General features: G+C 39.3%; 1 protein-coding gene across 4 annotated transcripts in view; it reads left to right on the top strand.

Moving 5' to 3' along the window:
* The first annotated feature begins 9,419 nt into the window (after positions 1 to 9,419).
* Positions 9,420 to 20,586, top strand: part of LOC118098654 (NEDD4-like E3 ubiquitin-protein ligase WWP1) — a 31,711-nt gene continuing 20,544 nt past the window's right edge. The window contains exons 1-5 of one of the 4 annotated variants that reach the window (XM_035142695.2): positions 9,421 to 9,637; positions 17,121 to 17,177; positions 17,825 to 17,951; positions 19,293 to 19,384; positions 19,633 to 19,771. In XM_035142695.2, the coding sequence (XP_034998586.1) occupies positions 19,315 to 19,384; positions 19,633 to 19,771 (209 nt within the window). In that variant the 5' untranslated portion in view covers positions 9,421 to 9,637; positions 17,121 to 17,177; positions 17,825 to 17,951; positions 19,293 to 19,314. Of the gene's footprint in view, positions 9,638 to 17,120; positions 17,178 to 17,824; positions 17,952 to 19,292; positions 19,385 to 19,632; positions 19,772 to 20,586 lie in introns of all 4 variants that reach the window. The other 3 variants (XM_035142696.2, XM_035142694.2, XM_035142697.2) reach the window with 3 other exon arrangements.

Below are 20,586 nucleotides of genomic sequence, written 5' to 3'. Positions count from 1 at the left end.
AGTTTTTATTTTGTTTCATTTGGAAAGCCCTTACTACCATTTGAATAATATTATGATCCTGAGCATAACTTTTCACAGGGCAATGATATCCATTTTGGGAAGCTCTGTTACCAAAGGAAAATTATGAAATATTAAAATGGTTTTCCAGGACAACACAAGATTTTACAGGACATATCTCTTTTTCTCAAAAGTTTCTTCCATGAGTGGAAAAATGGTCAACTGATTTCAAGTTTTTCCAGGAATCATGGGAACTCTTAACTTCCGCAGGATCCATGTTTTTTTTTTAGGTCAGCGGCTGTGTCTACATGGTGAGTATGTCTTGAAACTTTGTGTTAGGGGCTGGAGTTTAACAATCTAAAATGAAGTCATTGCATACTCCCTTTAATGAGATCTGATACAATAACACAATATATGGCATTGTAAACAACTCTTGGGTCAGCAGCTTTATGACATGCTCAACTAAACCGAACATTACAGTTTCACAAAGTATTTATTGCATAGATATGGGGTCAGATTGTGTGTAATAGTGCATGTAATTATGTCTAAATGTCCACCATATGTTGGCTACAGATGACTTGATGTTTGTTTTTAGGATAAAATAAGGCTTGTAAAAATACGTTTAAGTAGTTTAATTTATTTGAAGTACTTTATTTGATTTCTGTCATCATAACTCTGTATTACATGTTGGGCATTCAGAAAACTGTGTATTGTGAATGAAACAAATACAGCATACTGAATTCTCTATATGGGATGGCAAGATTTAAAGAATATATATATGTATTTAAATTTATATCCATTTTGTATAATGGCAAAGATATTTGTAATTTACCTGGTGTCTCTGACAACTTTATCGTGATAAAGAGGACTTGACATATGTTTGTTTTTGAAGAGAAAGAACACACATAAAAATGTTTTATAAGTTCTAATAATTTCTCTGGACCCTCATAATCGTTGTTTTCCTGGAAAAGATAACAGATAAAGTTACTCAATAGTGGGCAACTACACCTAGAAAATATTGCAGGTATGTGGGAATTAAAAGCATTTAGAGAGGTGCACTTTGGCGTCCTCTACTGGTCTATACAAACACACACACACACACACACACACACACACACACACACACACACACACACACACACACACACACACACACACACACACACACACACACACACACACACACACACACACCGATCATGGATCAGTCAAATTGATGAAGATGGGCTATTATCACAAACTGTTTCCTAAAACTTTCTGAATTATTATCACTTGAGCTGCTGGTAGCTGTGTGTGATGTGTGTCCTGACTGATTCCCTGCTGGAAGAAGTTTTCCTTTAGGGATTTCTCAAAAGAAAGACCGACACAAAGGTTATAGTAAGATAAGTTTGGGAAACAAAGCTGTTTGTTTAGCTTTGGGTAAGGAGATTACTGTTAGGATTACTGTTAGGATTATAATAGACCCTTTTACAATGTTATCCATGTTATCAATTACAACTGTGCTTTACTGCAATTACATTACAAGTAAAATAAAAAAAGACATGGAGAAGGGAGCTTAGGTTAGGGTTTTTTTATTGTGTCGTTCATTCATTAATCATTTTCTGTTGTTTTTTTTCACTTCTCTCAGTTCAGAAATGTCCCACCTGGCCTTGTGTGTGATTATGTGCTTTTTACTAGTTGCTCTTGTCCATATATCCTCCCCCTCCCTAGTGCATTTAGTCTGTGTTCCCTTCTGTCAGTGCCACTTTGTCTTTGTCAAGTGTTTCTGATCTTTTTTTTATATTCTCTGCAAGCTTTCTCATCTCATCTTAGTCTTCTCCCTGCCAGATTTGTCTCTATTTCCTCTCCCTGTTTTTGTCATTAAGCTCCCGTCTGAGTTGTTTGCCTCTGGTTTCTCCCGTCGATACAGTAGAAACAATTATTTGCTAGTTGCACTCTGAGCTCTGAGGGAGGCAGATTCGTCTCCATGACAAACTGACCTCAATCTGCACGGGGGTGAGGATGATGGCAAACACCTAAACAAACTTCCATCAGCAGCCACCTGACTGACTATCTCCGGTAGCTAGTAGCCCACCTGGAGTCTGTCATCACCTCTCCTCCAGCTACAGCGCCGGCCTATGATGCAGATCCTGTCACCACTCCGCAACCAGTCCCAGCTCCACTTCCCACATCTGCCTCTCCTGACCTGAAGAGTTTCCCAGGGAGTTCCTGTCCTTCCTGGAACAGTGCAGGGGAATGATCCAGACTGAGAATTCAAATGTTGCCTACATTATTATTGGGCTACAGCTAAATGGGCCAGGAATTCTCCGATCTGCGTTTAAGGTCGTTGTCATGTTCATATAATCATAACATGGTCTGATACGTGTTTACAGAGGAGAGAGACGTCATCTCAACCTGCATCTCCCAAGCACTGATTTAATAACAAAAGAAAAATCCCTACACTGATTTAAAATAATTCATTTATTTTCACAATGAATAAATGCATGACCCTTCATCCCTTAGCCACGTACCTGCAGCTCCAACTCTCAAACATAAAGTTTAGTTTGTTTCTGTTTAGTTTTTTGGGGTTAGCTGCAGTTCCAACGTGGACATACTCTTGTGTCTCACATAGAAAAATGCAAATAAATTGTACTAATGGGCAAGTGGAAACTTTCCTGATAGTTTTCTTAGCAACTGCTATCGTGTTGGCTCAGCAATATTTTAGAATTAGACCAATCAGACAGTCCTGTGAGTAACTGTTGACCAATCCGTAATATTGCATACCGCAGGGTAGCATGGAATGCAAAGATGAAAAGAACATGTCAGATAGTAGATTCTTATCTAGACCCTTTGCTTGTGTCTGTTATTCAAACATTAAAGTTGCATGACTCAGTGCTAAACTCTCGGTCCTCCTGTGTCTTTGGATTCCTTCAAACCCGACATGTGAATGTTATTAAACAGATAAAATCTAAAGCATCAAAGACAGAAGAAAATCCCCAACATTAACATCCTCACTCCCAGCATGAGCGCCTGCAGCCACTGACGGAGGCCTGGATTGTAACTCCTTCTCAACTAAATTGATTCTAAGGTAAGCAGAGACCTTATCAAAATTCCCCCAACATTTTATAGTTTTGCATCTCCTGCTTTTCAGTGCCAGTGGTTTTAAGTTTTGTGGGTGGCGCCCTTTAACAGAGCCAAACACAGACAATGTTTTAATTGTTCATAACTGAAAATAACTACTAAAACATAGCTTTATGTGTTATGTTCTGCCGAAAGGCAAAAGAACTTTTATTTTTGTGTAATTCCCCCAAAGGGGGAAGGCATGTGGTGGCAGTCCTAGAAAAACCAAATGGAAGCTACAGGGCTGAGGGACGGATGTGGCCCTTTCTCCTTCCTGGCCTCTGTACTTGACCTTAACTTTTTTGAAAATTTCAATTGATGTTGAAAAAAGAAAGTGGTGAGTCTGTATTTTATGGGCGTCTGAGCTTGTGTGTGTGTGTGTGTGTGTGTGTGTGTGTGTGTGTGTGTGTGTGTGTGTGTGTGTGTGTGTGTGTGTGTGTGTGTGTGTGAGTGTGTGTGTGTGTGTGTGTGTGAGTGTGTGTGTGTGTGTGAGTGTGTGTGTGTGAGTGTGTGAGTGCTTGTCTTCCTATAGTTTTGAGGGTCAATACCATTATTGTGAGGATATTTTTGGTGGTCCTCACAAATTCAAAGGGTTGTTTTAGGGTTAAGACTTGGTTTTAGGTTTAGGGTTAGAAATTGGTTTAGTTTAGTGTTAGGTTAAGGGGCTAGGGAATACATTATGTCCATGAGCGTCCTCACAACTATAGAAGGACAAGTAGGGTTAGGTTAAGTGTGTGTGTGTGTGTATGTGCCTCTAGAAATGTCTGTATGGAATGTTCTCTAAAGTACTTTTGCAATAACCTGTGCACTTTTCCGAAGTCGTCTGTAAATGGTAGACGAGGAAATTCTATTGATAGTAAAGTCTATCTTGTGATTTATTTCAAAGCAATAATTTAGGGCACTGAAGAGGAAACCCAAACACTCTGTAATCTATTTTGGTTCCTTCGTTGTGAAAGTTTGAAAGTCCATTTGAAAAACCATGTCCATAGACAAAGTCTTGTTTATACTGAGGAGTATCAATCAGACTGCTGTAATGGGATATCCAGGAAAAGCAAAACGGATTCCCAGCAGCTTATATGTGTGCTCACTTTTCAATGGTTCCATTGAAAAGCAAGTTGAAAAAAGATGGCAAGAAGAAGACTGACTCAAAAAATAGAAAAGGAAACATACCCTATTTGAAGCAGATTTAAAAAATGTTCTGTTGTGGCAACGGGGAGATAAGGCTGCATCTGCTGCATCGCCACCGACCAAGTCCGACCACACCTGTCTCCACGCCATTATTACTTCATACGCCTGTCCTACTATGAAGGCAACAGTGGGATGACCAGACTGTTACAGAGCCAGCTTTTTAATTCCCTTTCTCTATTGTGCTAGTGTCCCCCTCACCTCCCTTGTCTTTCTTGTCCCCTATCTGTACGCTAGTCCTGTCTCTGCTCTCATCTCCAGCCTGCCAGTTTGAACGTCACCAATCACTTTCACCATGGCTCATAAAAACTTGTCCTTGTCTTATTCTGTGCTTTCTGTGTTGCCTTGGTTCCAGGCGGTGTGAAAATAACGACACAGACACAGTCTGCTGAAAGATCACGTCCTGGCCCCAAGCTAAGAGGGGGCTACTTGAGAACAGCTGATTACATTAGTCCACAGCAACACCCCATTAGGGCTGATGGCAAACTGCACTGACACACATGAAGAAGTTCAAGATGCAATACAGGCACTGAAGCAGAATCGGAAAGTAATCACACCCTCTCAGCAGCCAACTCATGTAGTCAGGAGAATACAAATTGTTGTCAGCATTCAAACTTCCAGTCTCAGGCCAGACAGTCGACTTTTTTTCCACTTAGGGGCAACTGAGTCACTTGGTGGTAGCGTAAAAGAATGGCACACACTTGCCCTAAAGATTCAATCTTTCCTTCTTATTTTGATCATCGCTGCATCGTGGATCTACTGGGCATTGGCATCATCTTATTATACACACATCAGAGAATTCAGGGCAAAAGAAGACATGAATTAAACACTGTACATATACAAGCAAATAGCAAAATACAGTCTACGCGTATTATGGGTGTATATTTGTTATTGGCAGCTAGTAAACACAGCACTTGTAAGGGACAGAACTGCTGAGGAGCTCAAAGCTACATGCAGGGAGAGTTCAGTACAAACCTCAAGCTGACTTCCACTGCACCACACACATCTCACATGATGCAGACACGCACTATGAGAAAGCATGGCTTTGTAACACAAGCTGACTGGAAAATGGCTTTACTGGAAATATGATATGAGCGCCACCATTATCAGAATCACAAATATTCTTAAACGATTCGCTCATATCCACAAGGTCTCGCTACCCGAGAGCAGTACGGCACAAGGAGTTTGCCAAAAGGAGTCAACATCTACAAAACAGCACAGATACACACATCAGTATTCACAGTTAACTGAGGTCTCAGAAGTGTGACTGGCCTGCTGAGCCTGTAGTGATCACATAAAAAGTCTGTCTGTAGGGCATGTAAATACCAGTATCTAATACCTAATACTCATACTAATACTTGAAACAACTGAAGGTATTTCAGTGGTGTATAACTTCACTTAAATTTTATTTGCAAATGCTTAATCGCGACATGCATTTTGTCAAGGGACTGTACAATGTAAGGTTGAGACCTTATAATATAATAGAGAGAAATCCATCTGTTTCAATGAGCAAATACTATCTGCTATCAGCAAAAGAGAGACGGTGGCCAGCCAGAGGAGCTGAGATTTGTATACAAGATCTGCAAGTGGTGAATGAAACAGTTTGTGCTCAAACACCAAATGTTCCTCTCATTTTCTTCACTGTCCCTTCCTTTTCATTCTGTCCTGTCCTGTCCTGTCCTGTCCTTTCCTTTCCTTTACTGTCCTCTCCTGTCCTCTCCTGTCCTGTCCTTTTCATTCCTTTCCTTTCCTTTCCTTTCCTTTCCTTTCGGGTAATTTCCTGTCTTTTCCTTTCCTGTCCTGCATGTCCTGTCCTTTCTTTTCCTTTCCTTTCCTATACTGTCCTGCCCTGTCCTTTACTTTTCTTTCCTTTCCTGTCCTGTCCTCTCTTCTCCTCTCTTCTCCTCTCTTCTCCTCTCTTCTCCTCCCCTCTCCTTTCCTTTCCTTTCCTTTGCCATCTGTTCACATGTACAGTCTTACTTGGGAAAGTCTACAAATAAAGCTTTCAAATAAGGCTTTCACAAGCCTTGATTTCTGCGTCAGAAAAATTAATTCATTCCTTGATTGACCCTAAGGAACCATTGAGCAGCAGGTTCATTTCTATTAATCAACACTCATGAGATATTTTGCAGTGACCATGTATGCAAGAATGTGTATGTGTAGGTGGATGGGATACGAGCCTGCTCCACATGCCGCACATTCCCAGGTGGACTTTGACTTATAGAGGGAACATCGGCTGCAGGTGTGCATGCAAAGGTTTTATAGATCAAAACAGTTTGTTGGTGTACAGCATTTTTATCGTTTGTGCACATGCACAGTTTAATATGGTTCCTGCACACTGTTGTATAAATGAGACACCTGGACTGAAGACTGATTCACGGACCACAACAACTTGTACAATACAAAATAACCCTTATGGCCAGTCCTTAATTTGTATATTGTGGGAAATGTAAAGTGATGTTGATATATTCATTTATTTATCTCCCGTTCAGTGTTTTTTAATTAGCTATTTAATTAGTTGAGTTGTGAGAGTAGTGGGTAAGAACATGCATTGTCTAGCAAATCCCTGAAGGAGTGACTGATATAGTGTTATTATAGAGTATAATTTGTATATTGCATTATCATTTATTTTTTGAAACATCCTTTGTGTAATTGTTGCTATGTCAGCTCTGCTGTCTTGACCCTTGCCGTGCTCACCCCTTATCACCAAAAGGACTATTATGGAAATAAGCCTCTGGGCTTTATTGTGTTATCCTGTGTTTTCCTTTTCTAAATGCACTAAATGCCTTGGCAATGCTTGTGTTTTGGTTGAATGAAATTGTCAAATAAAATCAGTCAGTCAAGGGCCGTTCCAGATCCTCCTGATCACAGCATGGAGGAGCCAGGGAGAGTGATGGGGATCCACGCCCGCCACTGTACGAAGGCAGCAGGAAATCCAAGTCAGTGGGAGAGCTCTGAGGAGAATCTGAGCAGTCGAGGGTCAGACTAAACCCATCCTGAGAGAGCGTCAACTGCTGCTTTACAAACCCACTGTTAGCTCCACCTTTATCACAGAAGAGTGAATCCCATTGCAGTCTGCAGAAAGACCAGGGATAAAAGAAGTGGACAGAGTTTCCTGCCTCCTCATCTCCTTAAGCTTTGACTTACCAGATTTCTCCAGTGCCCTTTCTGTTAAGTTGACCTTAAGAAGGTTTCCAAGAGGTCTAGCTCTCCCAGGACAGACAGAAGTGCAATAGATCCTGGGAGTAGCAGAACAAGTCAATAAAATAACAATATTGATAACATTGATGAGAAAAGACAGCGTCAAACATAAATGAAGAGGTGTATCAATGTTTAAAGTATATGTAAATAAGAAAATGTCCGACAGAGATGAAGGAAGCAATATGGTTTTATTCATAATCGATTATCAGCTGCCGCCTTGCTGGAAGACACAAAACACACAATGGCCCAGTTTATACTACGGAAAGTTGTACCTTAAAAACTTCTATTCAATATGCCGGACCATAACACCAGCCTCCACGGCGGAGTAAAAGAGAAGTTAGTGCCCATGAGTGAAACTGAATGAAGTTCGAAATGCAAAAAGGCCTCTGTGTAGAATGCCCCTTTTTATAAAGTGTAGTGCAGTCTTATTATTTTATTCTAGAAAATATAGTCTTCCTTTAGTGAGGAAATTAATAGTTTAACCAGAGGTATCTTGAGGAGGAAACCTTTGTCATTATTTCATAACAATGAAAGCAAAAACCATGTGTAAAAAGTCAGCTGATAAGCACACTTTTGAGCATAAGATATTATTAGTTTTCTTTCTTTCTTAAAAGGTCGTAAAAGGCCACATCGAGCAGATCCTTGCTTCTCTCCATTTGCTCCCTGTCCGTTTGAGAATTGATTTTAAGATTTAACTGATCACTCTTTAAAGCATGCCGGGCTCTGGCCCCAAGCTACATCACAGAATTGTTGACCCCTTATGTGCCTGCACGCAGCCTTAGATCCTTAGGTGCAGTCCTGCTGGCTGTTCCAACGTCGAGGTTGAAAACTAAAGGTGACCTTGCTTTTGCCATCAGGGCCCCTCGGCTTTGGAACGGCCTTCCTGAGGAGATAAGGCTCGCAGAGTCAGTGACTTTTAAATCACTTCTTAAACCCATTTTAATAGACTTGCTTTCATGTGATGTCGTGTTTTCACTGTTTTTATTGCTTTCTTTTCACCTTTTATTTGACTTGTTTATCATTTGTATTATCGTATTATAATGTGTTCAAGTTTTCATGTGACATAGCTCCATATTTATTCATTTAATTTGAATGCTACTTTGTTTCCGAACACCTAAACGTGGCTGTCTGGCCTACTTGTCACATTGCATCCTGCTGATTATCATTATGGCTCTTCTATTTTATTTTCATTTATTTGTTTATTTGACAGGGACAATGCTCATTAATCATTAATCCGAGTTTTCATCTGTTGTCCCTGGCCAGTTTTTAAAACAGCAACCTAAAATTAAAATAAAGTTATAGTTATAGTCAACACATACAAGCAATATATACAGACTAGTATTCAGACAGGTACAATGGATAACAATAAGTAACAACACAGCATATGAGACAAAGCACAGCAAGTAAAAAACCAACAGAGACAAACTGCAGGCAGTCAGCAAAAGTCAGTAGGCAGTCAGTCGTCTAATGTGCACATATCTGATAATCAACAAGCCAGTGAAAGAACGATAAGTATTTACGTCTCTTATCTGCATTGGCACTAGATTGCATTCTTTAGATATTCACTTTTCTTACTTTGCTGTCAAAGCACAAAAACACCGATTTTAAAAAGTGCTAAGATAAATAAAGTTTGTTATTAATATTATTTCTTTCTTCCTTGTGACCCTTCAGATGTCCTTTGAGACCCCCTGGGCTCCTGAGCACTCCGGTTGGGAACCACTGCAATATGCTGCAGGAGAAGCTGAAACAGTGAACTGGTGAATCGTGAGAGTTAAAAACAAGTCTTGAGATTACAGAAAAACATTCAAACTAAAACATGAATCACTAATGGAGGAGGCTCAGTGTCCTAGTTTACACACTTGTAATTAAGTACTCCCATTGTCAGACTGTGTTGTTTCTGATGTTTTGCAGGAACAACGCGACACTCATAGATGTCCAGTGTTGACTGGGGCTGACTCGTGTCCCGTGTTATTACACAGCAGTATTTGGGGTGGCGCGCCTGTCGCCCGACTGTTCGCCGGTCGGAGGCTTCTGCTCAGAGATGGCAAGAGACCCGTAGCGGACTGTGGGGCCTGTCTGGTTGGGTATTTTACCGACAACCGTCGCGTTAGAGAGCCGCGGAGACACGCACAGTGGGCAGGACGCGGGGCCACGGGTAAGCGAACACACCGCCGCTCGCCTGGCTCAAACAAGCAACTTCCTCTTGGTGTCAGAAAGAAGTGATGCCAAGTCTGCGTTAACGTGAACCAAACTGACTGGCTCCGTGATGGCGGACAATTAGCACGGCTGCTAAGTAGCTAAGTCAGTTAGCACGTCGGCTAGCTGGCAGCAGTCGGATAATAGCTACGTTTGGGACGTTAGCTTGCTAAACTAGCCGTGTCTGTTGTGTTGCTAAAGATTCAACCAGCACATTGTGTTGTTTAATTTGTGTTACGACGCTGTTATCTGGTTAGCCATCTGGATATCGTAACGTCAGCTGGGACAGTCAGCTAGGGTTAAGCTAGGTACTCCAACAAACAACAGTAAACGGTTATTTTGCTCTGTAGCTAGCTGGTAGTTTATTGATGGCTCAGCTAGCTGACTTCAGCTTTAGGTGCTGGCTGGTGTCAGTACATGGCTACATGCAGTTAGCCTGCCTCATCTGACGGATGCTGCACGTATGCAAACACAAGTTTACAAAACACTGGCCAAGATTCTATACGTTTACCACACGGAGGCTAGTAGTTAGTTTATGAGCTAACATTAGCAAGTCGGTGGATTATCCAAAGTTAGCCAGTGTGCGTTAATCAAGCCAGAGTTAGTGTGTTTATGACCAGTGTTAGCGTTTGAAATGACATGCTTTTGTAAGCTAGGGATAGTTTGAAAGTGTAGACAGTCTACTCCCTTATTACTGAATTACCCATGGTGTTGTTTACCGGATTTTGACATGTGAAGAGAAAAAAACATTGGGACATCTTCTAACTTTTAGAGGCGTTGACATTTTGTTTCTGGTGTTTGTGCACAATACCTGAGATAAGACAAAGGTAAACATAGGCCTGTTAAGAGGCTGGCATGCTGCTATTTAATACAGCATTGCTACAACATATCAGTAGCGCCCTTTCTATAAATATTGGACAGGAACAATGTAACACTTGCACTGTAAGAGTCCCACACAGGCAGGGGTAACCCAGTAAAGATGGACTTAAACTGGGCTCAGATTACAGGAGTTTTAAAATTCCAGGCCGGTTTTCTATCACACACTAGAGGGGAATCTTCGCAGTTATTCCTCCCTCTAATCACAAACACGCACACTCTACAAGAGTTGAAAAATAATGGCACAACACACACTACAGGATGTTGTTAAGCTCATCACTCCAGTCCAGTAGTGACGCACCTCCTCATGTCACAGCTCTGACATGATCTGAAGGTGCAAACAAAACTGACACAATGGTAACTGGCTCAGTGCGACTCCTTGCTCGGTTGCAGTGATATAAATCAAAAGCAAGTATGAATGAGAAAATGGTTGGTGTGACGTGGTCAACATGGCCTGTCTTATTTTTTTGGCGAGAACTGGAGGGGAGATTTTAATTGGCAGTTTAATATGTGTAGAAAAACATCTCGACAAGCCTTTCCTGTAACTCAGCTGTCCACCACACTTACAGTAATTTGTTTTGTGGTCCCTGTTTCAAAAGCTTGGTTCCACTCTGAAACTACTGACGTAATCATCCCAATTTGAAATCATAAATCTCAAACATTTTTGATAATTATCAGGGCGGCCCCTATGATTCTGTGGGCGGTTCACAGCCAATAACGGCTCTGTAACCCTTCACACTACCAGATCATTTGGGTTGAACATCAGTAGCGACCAAGGATCCTCTTTTGATTCTCACGGCGACCTAGTCAAGGTTAAATCAGCCTGAAATTCCTGCAGTCTGAGCCCAGCTTCAGTCAACACCTGATGGGAATCACTTTCAATAAAGGTTAGGGCCAGGCTGTCTCCATTCAACTTTTGTGGATATGTGAAACAAAATGTTCAAACTGTTATTTCAGTGGCTGAGGAGGGTTTCTGTACACTCCTCGCTATTGTATTTTAGGACCATTAGTTAGCTTTCCTGGTTGTCATAGTGTAGCCACACTGGTAGGTAGATGCAAACAAGAAGATTTCACTTAAGAAACAACCCTTGTTGGATGGCTCTTAAATATTCTTGCTTTCAACTTTTGAAAGCAAAGAGTTATAGCCTGTATCCATTGTGTGAAACTTGTGTGTCATGTCAACATAAGGAATAGTAATGTGAATCAAAAACCTAGGTGGAGAGCTCGGTGACAAACTGACACTTTCCCTTTATGTAGAGACATTTAAAGGCACAATCGCTGTCTCTTTACTGAGGCTAAACTGTGCAGTAATGGGAAATTTGCTGCAGTGAAACTCTATGTGGGCTAGATGGACTGATGAAAACCTCCTGACGCCTGCTATTATAACATTTATTGAGACTATGACTTGTTTTTTGTTAGTTTTTTCGCTATTTTATGGATGTGTTGTGTATGCTTGAAAAGGGATTTCAATCCTGTTCATGTAAGCGTTGACATGGCCTCCTACACTGTATTTCAAAGTGGGGAACCCTAATACTATGTGTGTAGGCCTGGTTGTGCATGTTGGTGTGTAAATTGTTAAATATGTGGAAACTTGAGGACCTTAATAATATTTATAGCAGTGTTGTTATGATACACACTTCTGACTGAGATATCTTTATACGATACTGAAACAATGCCATGGCAAAAACCTAAATATCAGGAAAAATAGATGACAGAATCTGGAAGTGAGACACCCTGTTATCTTTAAATATAATTTTTGAAAATATAACATAACTAAATAGAAAATTAATAGTATTAGAGGCAATGCTAATGTATTTTTGAACTATGCATGATGTCATTTGTCATTTTCTAAATTCAATGTGACTTCCTCATGACATCACTTATCATATGATATCAAATAATGGAGAATAATCATCTGATCAATGCAAGCTTTAGATTTTCTCTTTAGCCCTCTTATTTTTGAGATATCTTAAAAAATGTTTGTTTTGAACCATATTTTTCTTCACCTTGACCTTTTCCTATCTTAGTTTAGGTACCATAGACTTTATAAAAAAAGATGGACAAAGCTTCTATGACGTCACCCACAGGTTTCCTAAGTGCAGTTTTGAAGTTCAAAGTAGGCACCTCAATTCTCTGCGTAGCTGAGCCTGGCCAAATGAATACTGGTTGCTCAAACAAACCCACCTAGCTTGACGCTACTTTGCTAACTAAGGCTAAGAAGTATGGCTAATTGCTACGCTGTGTTGCTAATCAGCTAGCGATGTGAATTACAGTATACACAAGATGTCTTTGGATGTTACAACGTCCCACAGAAATGATGTCTCACAGGGGCCTGAACGAGCACTCAGTGTGCAGATCTAGTTTCTCATTGAATGACCTACATAGGTTTTAAAGAATTGTCCAAAAAATCCTCACACGGAACGTTTGGTCCATTGAAGAATTTGATACGTTAACAAATTCTTGTTTTTCTATGAAGTACATTTAGTCTAAACTATTTTATACATCAAACTATTGATTACTACTCCACAAGAAACAGTTTATTTAAATCAAATCTTGATTTCATAAAATTATTAAAGGTATGACTTTGATTGAATTGAGCAGTTTTATAATCATAACAACCCAGTGTTTAATTTTTCTTCTTTGCCACTGGAGACAGCACATGGTCGTCACATCTGTGTCCTTCAGGCGCATCCGCCCCTAATAAAAATAAGAAATAAGAAACATAAAATCATGATATAATTGCAGAGTAACTGGCTGTTACTTATGAAAGAAGTTTTTGTGTTTTGGTTCTGTAGATACTCGACTGTGTATTTGAATGTGGTTTTAGATTTAACTGTGTATTTTCAAGATAGTGAATATACAGTGTACAGTTCATCCGCATTAAAATTATTGTTGTTTTTAAAAGAATATTTAACCAAAAGCTTACTGATACCATAGACTTGAAATTTTACCCATACATTTTCACACAATATGTGGAGGAAAATTTTAGCCATTCTTACTCTTTGATAAAGGCTCTTTGCACCACAAGCAACAAAATGAGAAAGTTGGAAGAAAATGTTTTTATATTACTTGATTGATAAAATCATAATTTATCCTTTTGCATTAGGGGAACGTTCACTTGTGTGTCAGTTAATTCACATTGTCAGTAACAACACAGAGCAAGCAGAGCAATTATTTATTTTTAACGATTAATCTCGCGATTCTTTTTTCGATTCATAAAACGATTTTTATTTCTTGATTAATATAATAATAAATTCATCAAAAACAAAATTTCCTCAAGCAAAGGTATCGAAATATCATAGTTTCGAACATGCGTTATGATTCAGTGCCAAATATTTGTTGTATCTATTTCTGTATGAAGTCAAATACTGACTGTCAAATAAAATAAAGAAAGTACAATTCAATAATATTGCAACAATGATTATTAATTTTCACATTGAACTGGAGGTAGTATAATAATAAAATAATAAACTAAATGTTCTTTTCTCGTTTCAAGTAAAATTATGTTTGCATTCAAAAACTATATAAAGAGCTTTTGAAAAAGGCATCTTAAAATAAAGTGCTTAATTTTAAAAGAAAAAAAAGATGTAGTTTTAGTTTACCCTTTTCTTATTTTTTCTTAACTACATTTCACAAATGAACAATCTCAAATATTAACAACTAAACAGCTTTAACACTGCTTTTCTCTTTGTTCCCCATTTTCTCTTGTTCAGTGAGAGAAGTAAACTCTACCATGTTCTGCCAGGATTTACTATCGTAAAAGACGAAAAAGGCAGCACAGTTTAAAATAAGACTACCGTAAATGTGAGAAAAGGTGAAGTTGCGCAGTTCAAAATAGAAACGGTCCATCCAAAATCTAATATCAATTAAAGAACGGCGTCTGGGTCCGGTTCCAGACCGCGGTCTGCCTATTGGTGACCTATGATGATCAAGGGGAATTTTTTCCGCTTCAGCTTGCTCTTTGGGTGAATCCACGCGTTGACTTGGCGCAGCCGCCCTCCATTCGACGTGTCGACATACGTTACGCAAATCTACATATTTACTTAATCGATGATGTAGATGTGCTGCTGTATCTTGTCTGTTGATACGCTGTCCGTGTCCGTGCCGTGACACTATCAGTTAGAAAGTAGTTCTTTTACTTGATGGACATAGCAGCTATACATACAGTGCGAAACTGAGTGGACTGAGATCAGTTTCTGTCTATAGCTGCTTTCAGACATGCACTGAACTGAGTTTCTCCGGAGGATGTGGATCTGCGAATTCTGTAAACAAAAACGTGATCTCTGCAGCGGAATTAATACTTTACGTACTGCCTCCTGTATGCTGCCTCTGTAGATTTGTGTTGTGAATGCATCTGACTGGAGAATCTGAAAATACATTATTCCCATGTGAAAGGCAAACTCCAGAGAAAGTCCGGACCCCATTTTGTGGTCATTCTCTGGAGAAAGCAAACCACAGTAACATTGCTGTTAACATCACACAGTCTAACGTTAGCTGTAACATTAACAGCAAGTTTTTATTATATTGGAAAGAATCCCTGCTGTGGCTGCTGTGGTCAGATGCTGGCGGTTCAGGGTCCAGGTCTGTTTGATTTCTTGATGTAAAAAATCCACCAGCAGTACAAGCATACCAGCAGTGTCTTTTGTGTGTCCGTCTTAAAATGAATTTACATCCTCCTCTATCCCATTTACAATATATATCAACTTTGGGACGAAGGGTAAGCTCAAGCCTATCAGGCACTCCCTCCATGCCTGCTGGGAGTGGAAGCACTGTCATTCACAAAGTACTAAAACTCTTTAATAGTTTTGATATACTGTGCAGCACAACTATATGAGTGCAGTTTTTAAGGTCTGTCAACAACCTCCTTTCGAAAATGCTTTTGGCACATGCACCACAAATATGAAACGCATTTTCTTGCAGTAAGATGGTTGCTACCTGTTTTGTAAGCAAATACACCACTATACCACCAGTGCTGATCTTTCTTACTACAGGCAGGGAAAAAAAGTAAAACAGGAACAGACCTGATATACACGGTTAAACAGTGTTTCCTCTCAGTTGACTGCTTTTTTATGGCTTCTGTTGCAATTTTAAATGCCAGCAAAATAAAGTAGGGATTGAGCTGTCACATAAATTAAACAGGCAAGAAACTTAAGTAAAATATATCGTTTTTGTGTCTTGGGTGATAGACCACCTGTTAAATATTATTGTGCAACTTACTTTTTTTTACTCAAGAGTGCATTTTTATAACCTTTTTGACTTGTGGCAATTGAATTTCTCCTCCAAGAAAATAAATTGTATTTAGTCCTTCATGTATACTGATAGAAAGCCAGGGGCCTTTGATTTAGATTAGCTCTGCATTTTTTTGAATAATTGGCCAATTACTTAAAAATAAACTGTACAAATTGATCAATAAAACATGTAAAAAAAATGCTAGTTGAAACTCAGCAATTCAAATTTCTTGTTTTGCTGAAACAGTCAAGATCCAAAGTATATACTCACTTCATCATTGTTAAAAAATGAACCTGCAAATATGAATACACATTTTAAGAAATAGTTAATTTTGTGCAGAGACATAATTAAATTACTTATTTAGGTAATTGCTAACTAATTTTGTATTCATCTAATACATTTTGTGACTAATTATTGCAGCTCACACATGCTGTGGCTGGCATGGAAGGATCCACCTGTCTGTTAGATTTGACTTAAACCCTGTAGAAAAATGATCCACATAGGTTAAAAGTATGACAGATCTTTAGCCAACATGATGAGGTGTAACCTAGATGTGGGACAGCCCGACATGTCCACCAAGTCCAACTGCAGTCTTGGAGAAATTCCTCTTTTCAAACCACATACAGACATGCAATGATTATGTTGCTGTCAGTTGTTGAGGATTTCTCTCCCAGCGAACAGAAGTTGTATGAGCTGGTGCAATTAAACATATTTTGCGCATTATTTTATTTAATGGATACCATCATTTTTAAAGAGTGATGTATGACTCGTGGGGATCATGGTGAAATGTCAAGAATTACTTCATCCATTAACTTGTCACATCCCATCTTTCTACGTTGTCGGTTGTCTTCACAAGATATTTTGGAGGAGGATAGCAAGGTTTTAGTTGTTTGACCATCTGCAATGCATTACTACACAAATGCACAGGGAGTTCAAATATCTGAAGGAGCCTCTTCTACTGTGCTGGTTATACAAATATTATGAAGATTGCATTAAATGGTAACTTTCTGACTAAGTGCCTGTATAACTTTGTTGTCATCAACCTGGGACTCTGACTTATGAGTTTACTTCTGGCATATTTACAATTTTCTGTTTTTTTCTTTCTGCAATTCATGTATTTCAAAGCATGAGGCTCTTCATTGAATATATGTCTCAGTCTTCCGCTAGTCATTTTGACTGCACAATCATGTGAAAGCCACATTTAATGACTTTGATAAGGGATGCCCCAAGCTGATCTTCTAGATCAACATTTATAAAATGGACTGTATGAACAAATCGGTTTTAGGTCCTTGTTGTGCCTGCTTTGTCCTAAAAGTTACCTCCTTTTATTGTTTCAGAGGAACCATGGGACACGGAGTAGGCTGAAACAGAGGGTCTAGCAGCACACACCAGTTGTAAGTATACAAGATTTTTACCCAGCATTATGTTAATGAAGAATTCATATATTACAAAATGATTTAGGTACTGGTAAATATTACGTGTGTTAAGTCATTCAAAAGAAATTCTCACAAATAGCTGAGGTTTGTTAGTCGACCAGATTAAAATGTTCTATTAAGAATCGAGTGTCTGTTTTACAAAAAATAATTTAAGGGTACATTTTTACACTTGCATATCACAGCATAAACAATAGAACTTGAGGATTCACTCATCATCACAAACCTGCAGAGCTGTTTGTGAAACTGGATAAACAGATTAATAGGCCTCCACAGTGTTTTCCATTAATTGCCTACCTACATTAATATGGCCGTAATGGCCATATGTTCTGCCACAGTTTTATAATGTTCCAATGTTTTACACTTCTCAATAAGATCTCTAACTTAGTGTTTAAAAATGTTTTTTTCTCCATTGATTAGAGCATATGGATGCAACTCACACCACATAATGAAGTGTACTGATATATGAATATAACCACTGTGCCAGAAGTCCAATGAAGTATGTTGGTGTTTTCTGAGGACACTCAGGGTTTATGATTCCACTCATGCCAAGTTTTCAAAGGCTCTCTCTCTATCTCTCTCTCTTTCTCTCTCCCTACGCATGACAGTGTAAACAGGAAGCAGATTGTCTATTTGCAGTTGGTTGCTTAGTTGAAAATGCTACTAACAAGGAACGCAAATGGCGAAAAGTAGGGGTTTCTTTCCTTGGACTAAGAGGTGGAACTGTTTCTGACAGTAAGTGTTAGCACTGTTTTTCATTCACTGCTGGTAGTTAAGATAAGATCTAAACAGGCAACAAATGTGGGTGACTGCATCATCATTTCATCATTGAGTCTAAGTTTCTGCCTGTGCAGACTAAAACAGTAACACCAGAGTTTTAAACTGAAATGGGGCCAGCAGTGATTTAGTTAGTTTATCATTTGTAAAAAGGACAGACAACATACAGGCATATCAATGTCATTTTTACAGTATTATGGATCAAGCTCAAACAGCAGTTGCTAGCAAGTCCTCAGACTTCTCAAGTGTACTTGAGCCCTGTAGAGTTCACCTGTTTCTTATTTGTGAATTTACTGGCTATGTGCACTGTTTGAAGTTTACTTTACAATTGCAATGCATCTTTTTTAAACATGCATGGCATTCTTCAGGTGTTCCAGTGAACTTTCAAAAGATTTTAATGATCTTTTATTAGAAAGCGTCTCAAAGGATTTCACCATTCTTATGCTTTTAAATCTCACAGCTGCATTCGTCACACAGTAAAAAATATGATCCTCGCCTAGAGCACCGTGTTAGGATGAAAGGCACCACTAGAAGGATTCAGGTCTTACTTGTCTACCAGACATTTTCCTGTCAGCATTGGTGACTCTGTGTCCTCCTTAGGGCCTCTCCATGGTGGAGTCCCTCAGGGTTCTATTCTCGGGCCAATACTGTTTTCTCTTTAAGAGCTTTCCTTAGAGCATGGCGTCTCGTTCCACTGTTTGGGAGGGGCTTGCCTTTTTTAAACAAAAATACATCATAGCTTGGATGACTTTAAATGTTGTTATAGTAATTAGTTAAGCTGACATCCGTATATTTGGTGGTGCCCATGATAGACCTATGTACCACCTTCGAAATTTGGGGATGATATCGTGATTTTAAGTTGATCAAATTGATGAATTTGGTGATTAAATCCAGTTTTATCCAGCTGTGGGTCTTATCAAAGGTTACATTTTTATTGTTTAATGATTTTGAAGAGGTCATACCTGCACTTACTTCCTCTTGACTTGTATACTCTTATTCTACTTAATGTCACTGTTGGCCAGGCTTTTCTCTGCACTGTTTTTAAAACTCTTCTGTATACCTTTGCTTTGCATTCATATGAGTGTTGCTTTTTATATAATTGTTTATCGTCTTATTGCTTTTATTATTATAGTGTTTCTTGTCTTTTAAACTATTTTTTGTGTCGTAATAGTAATTGCTATTTTGATTGCACAGCCCTTTGTTTAAGTCTTATGTTTTCAGCAATGCTTTGAAAATAAACTGAGACTTGAATTGACTTGACTTACTTTGTCTGTCGGGTCGTGTGTGTGTTTTCTGAAGGTTTCCCACTGTGGTGTATGACATGGCCACAGCCTCATCCAGAGCAGAGTCTAGCCATAACCACAGAGGAACGTCACAACTTCATGCCATTGGTGAGTCCAAACACAGCAGGCTGTGATGTGTGGGAGTCTCTAAACCGTATCACTCCCTTTAGTGCTCATGCTGACGCACCATGTCAACAGGAATTACTGTGTGAAAATTATTTTTTTTCTTCCAAACGGGTTCCATATCATATTATGTAACATGACTGTCTGAAAAAGTGCTGGCTATATAGTGAAAATATAAAATGTTGAAAGTAAAGATCTCCAGTTGTTTCTTTGCCTCCCTCATGTACTACCAGTTTCCTGTGCCAAGATCAAGAGGAAGAAGAGCCTGTTTGGGACTTCCATTTATGTGGAGGTGACAGCGGAGGGGGAGTCGCGCCGTACAGTGAAGTCCCACAGCTCCTCCAGTCCTAAATGGGATGAGAGGCTCACTCTGTAAGATGCATCAATTTGCATACTCTGTGATTCTGACAGTCTGTGTGTGTCAGAAGCTGCTTTACCCGAAGCAGCTGTATGCGTGAACGCTAATGTCCAAATCAGATTAAACGGACATCAAACAGACTTAACCTTGCCAGCTCCATAGTACAAAGTCTGTGTCATGTCTGATTGAGCCCATATGTGAGTGTGTGAATTTAGAGAGCGCGAGTAGTGTGCGGCTTCCTGCGTGCTCTACACAAACACCACCCCTCTCCTGCACTAAATGGAGCATTTTCAGTTACCTGCTGAGAGAGACTTCACATGTAAAACAGATCTAGTGTGTTATTTCCTTTTTTGAAATGTAGTTGTCCAGAACTGAGTGATGGAGACTAGGTAATGAAACCTCTTTAACCAACCTTTATTATTTAGCAGAGATAAAATGAGGCACAATGTGAATCCACAGTACCACAAACATACATCCTCTCATAATCCATCTAAATAGAATTTTCCTTGAAAAAGTTTGGAATCCCAAACAGCCTGCTTTCATGTAAAAAGCAGTTGAAAATAGAGCAACAGTTCTTTCCTCATTCCGAGGAGTTATTTTAGTGAGAAAATGAACTGTATACTTTATGCAACAAACAGAAGGCTGTTGAAACAAGTTTTAGAAAAGAATTTCTCTTGAAATTCTTAATATGACCAGAAAATCCCTCGGGTGGCTCATCTGATAATTATTAGAACAAGGAAAAATGCTGTCCAACAACACACAGAGCTCTTTGTATCATTTGAGAAACTATTGGAGCCTGCAGCCTGAACATAGCAGATATTTGCAACTC

This window comes from Hippoglossus stenolepis, chromosome 19 (assembly GCF_022539355.2).
Source record: "Hippoglossus stenolepis isolate QCI-W04-F060 chromosome 19, HSTE1.2, whole genome shotgun sequence".
Lineage (NCBI taxonomy): Eukaryota > Metazoa > Chordata > Actinopteri > Pleuronectiformes > Pleuronectidae > Hippoglossus > Hippoglossus stenolepis.
This window is presented reverse-complemented; position numbering and strand designations above follow the sequence as displayed.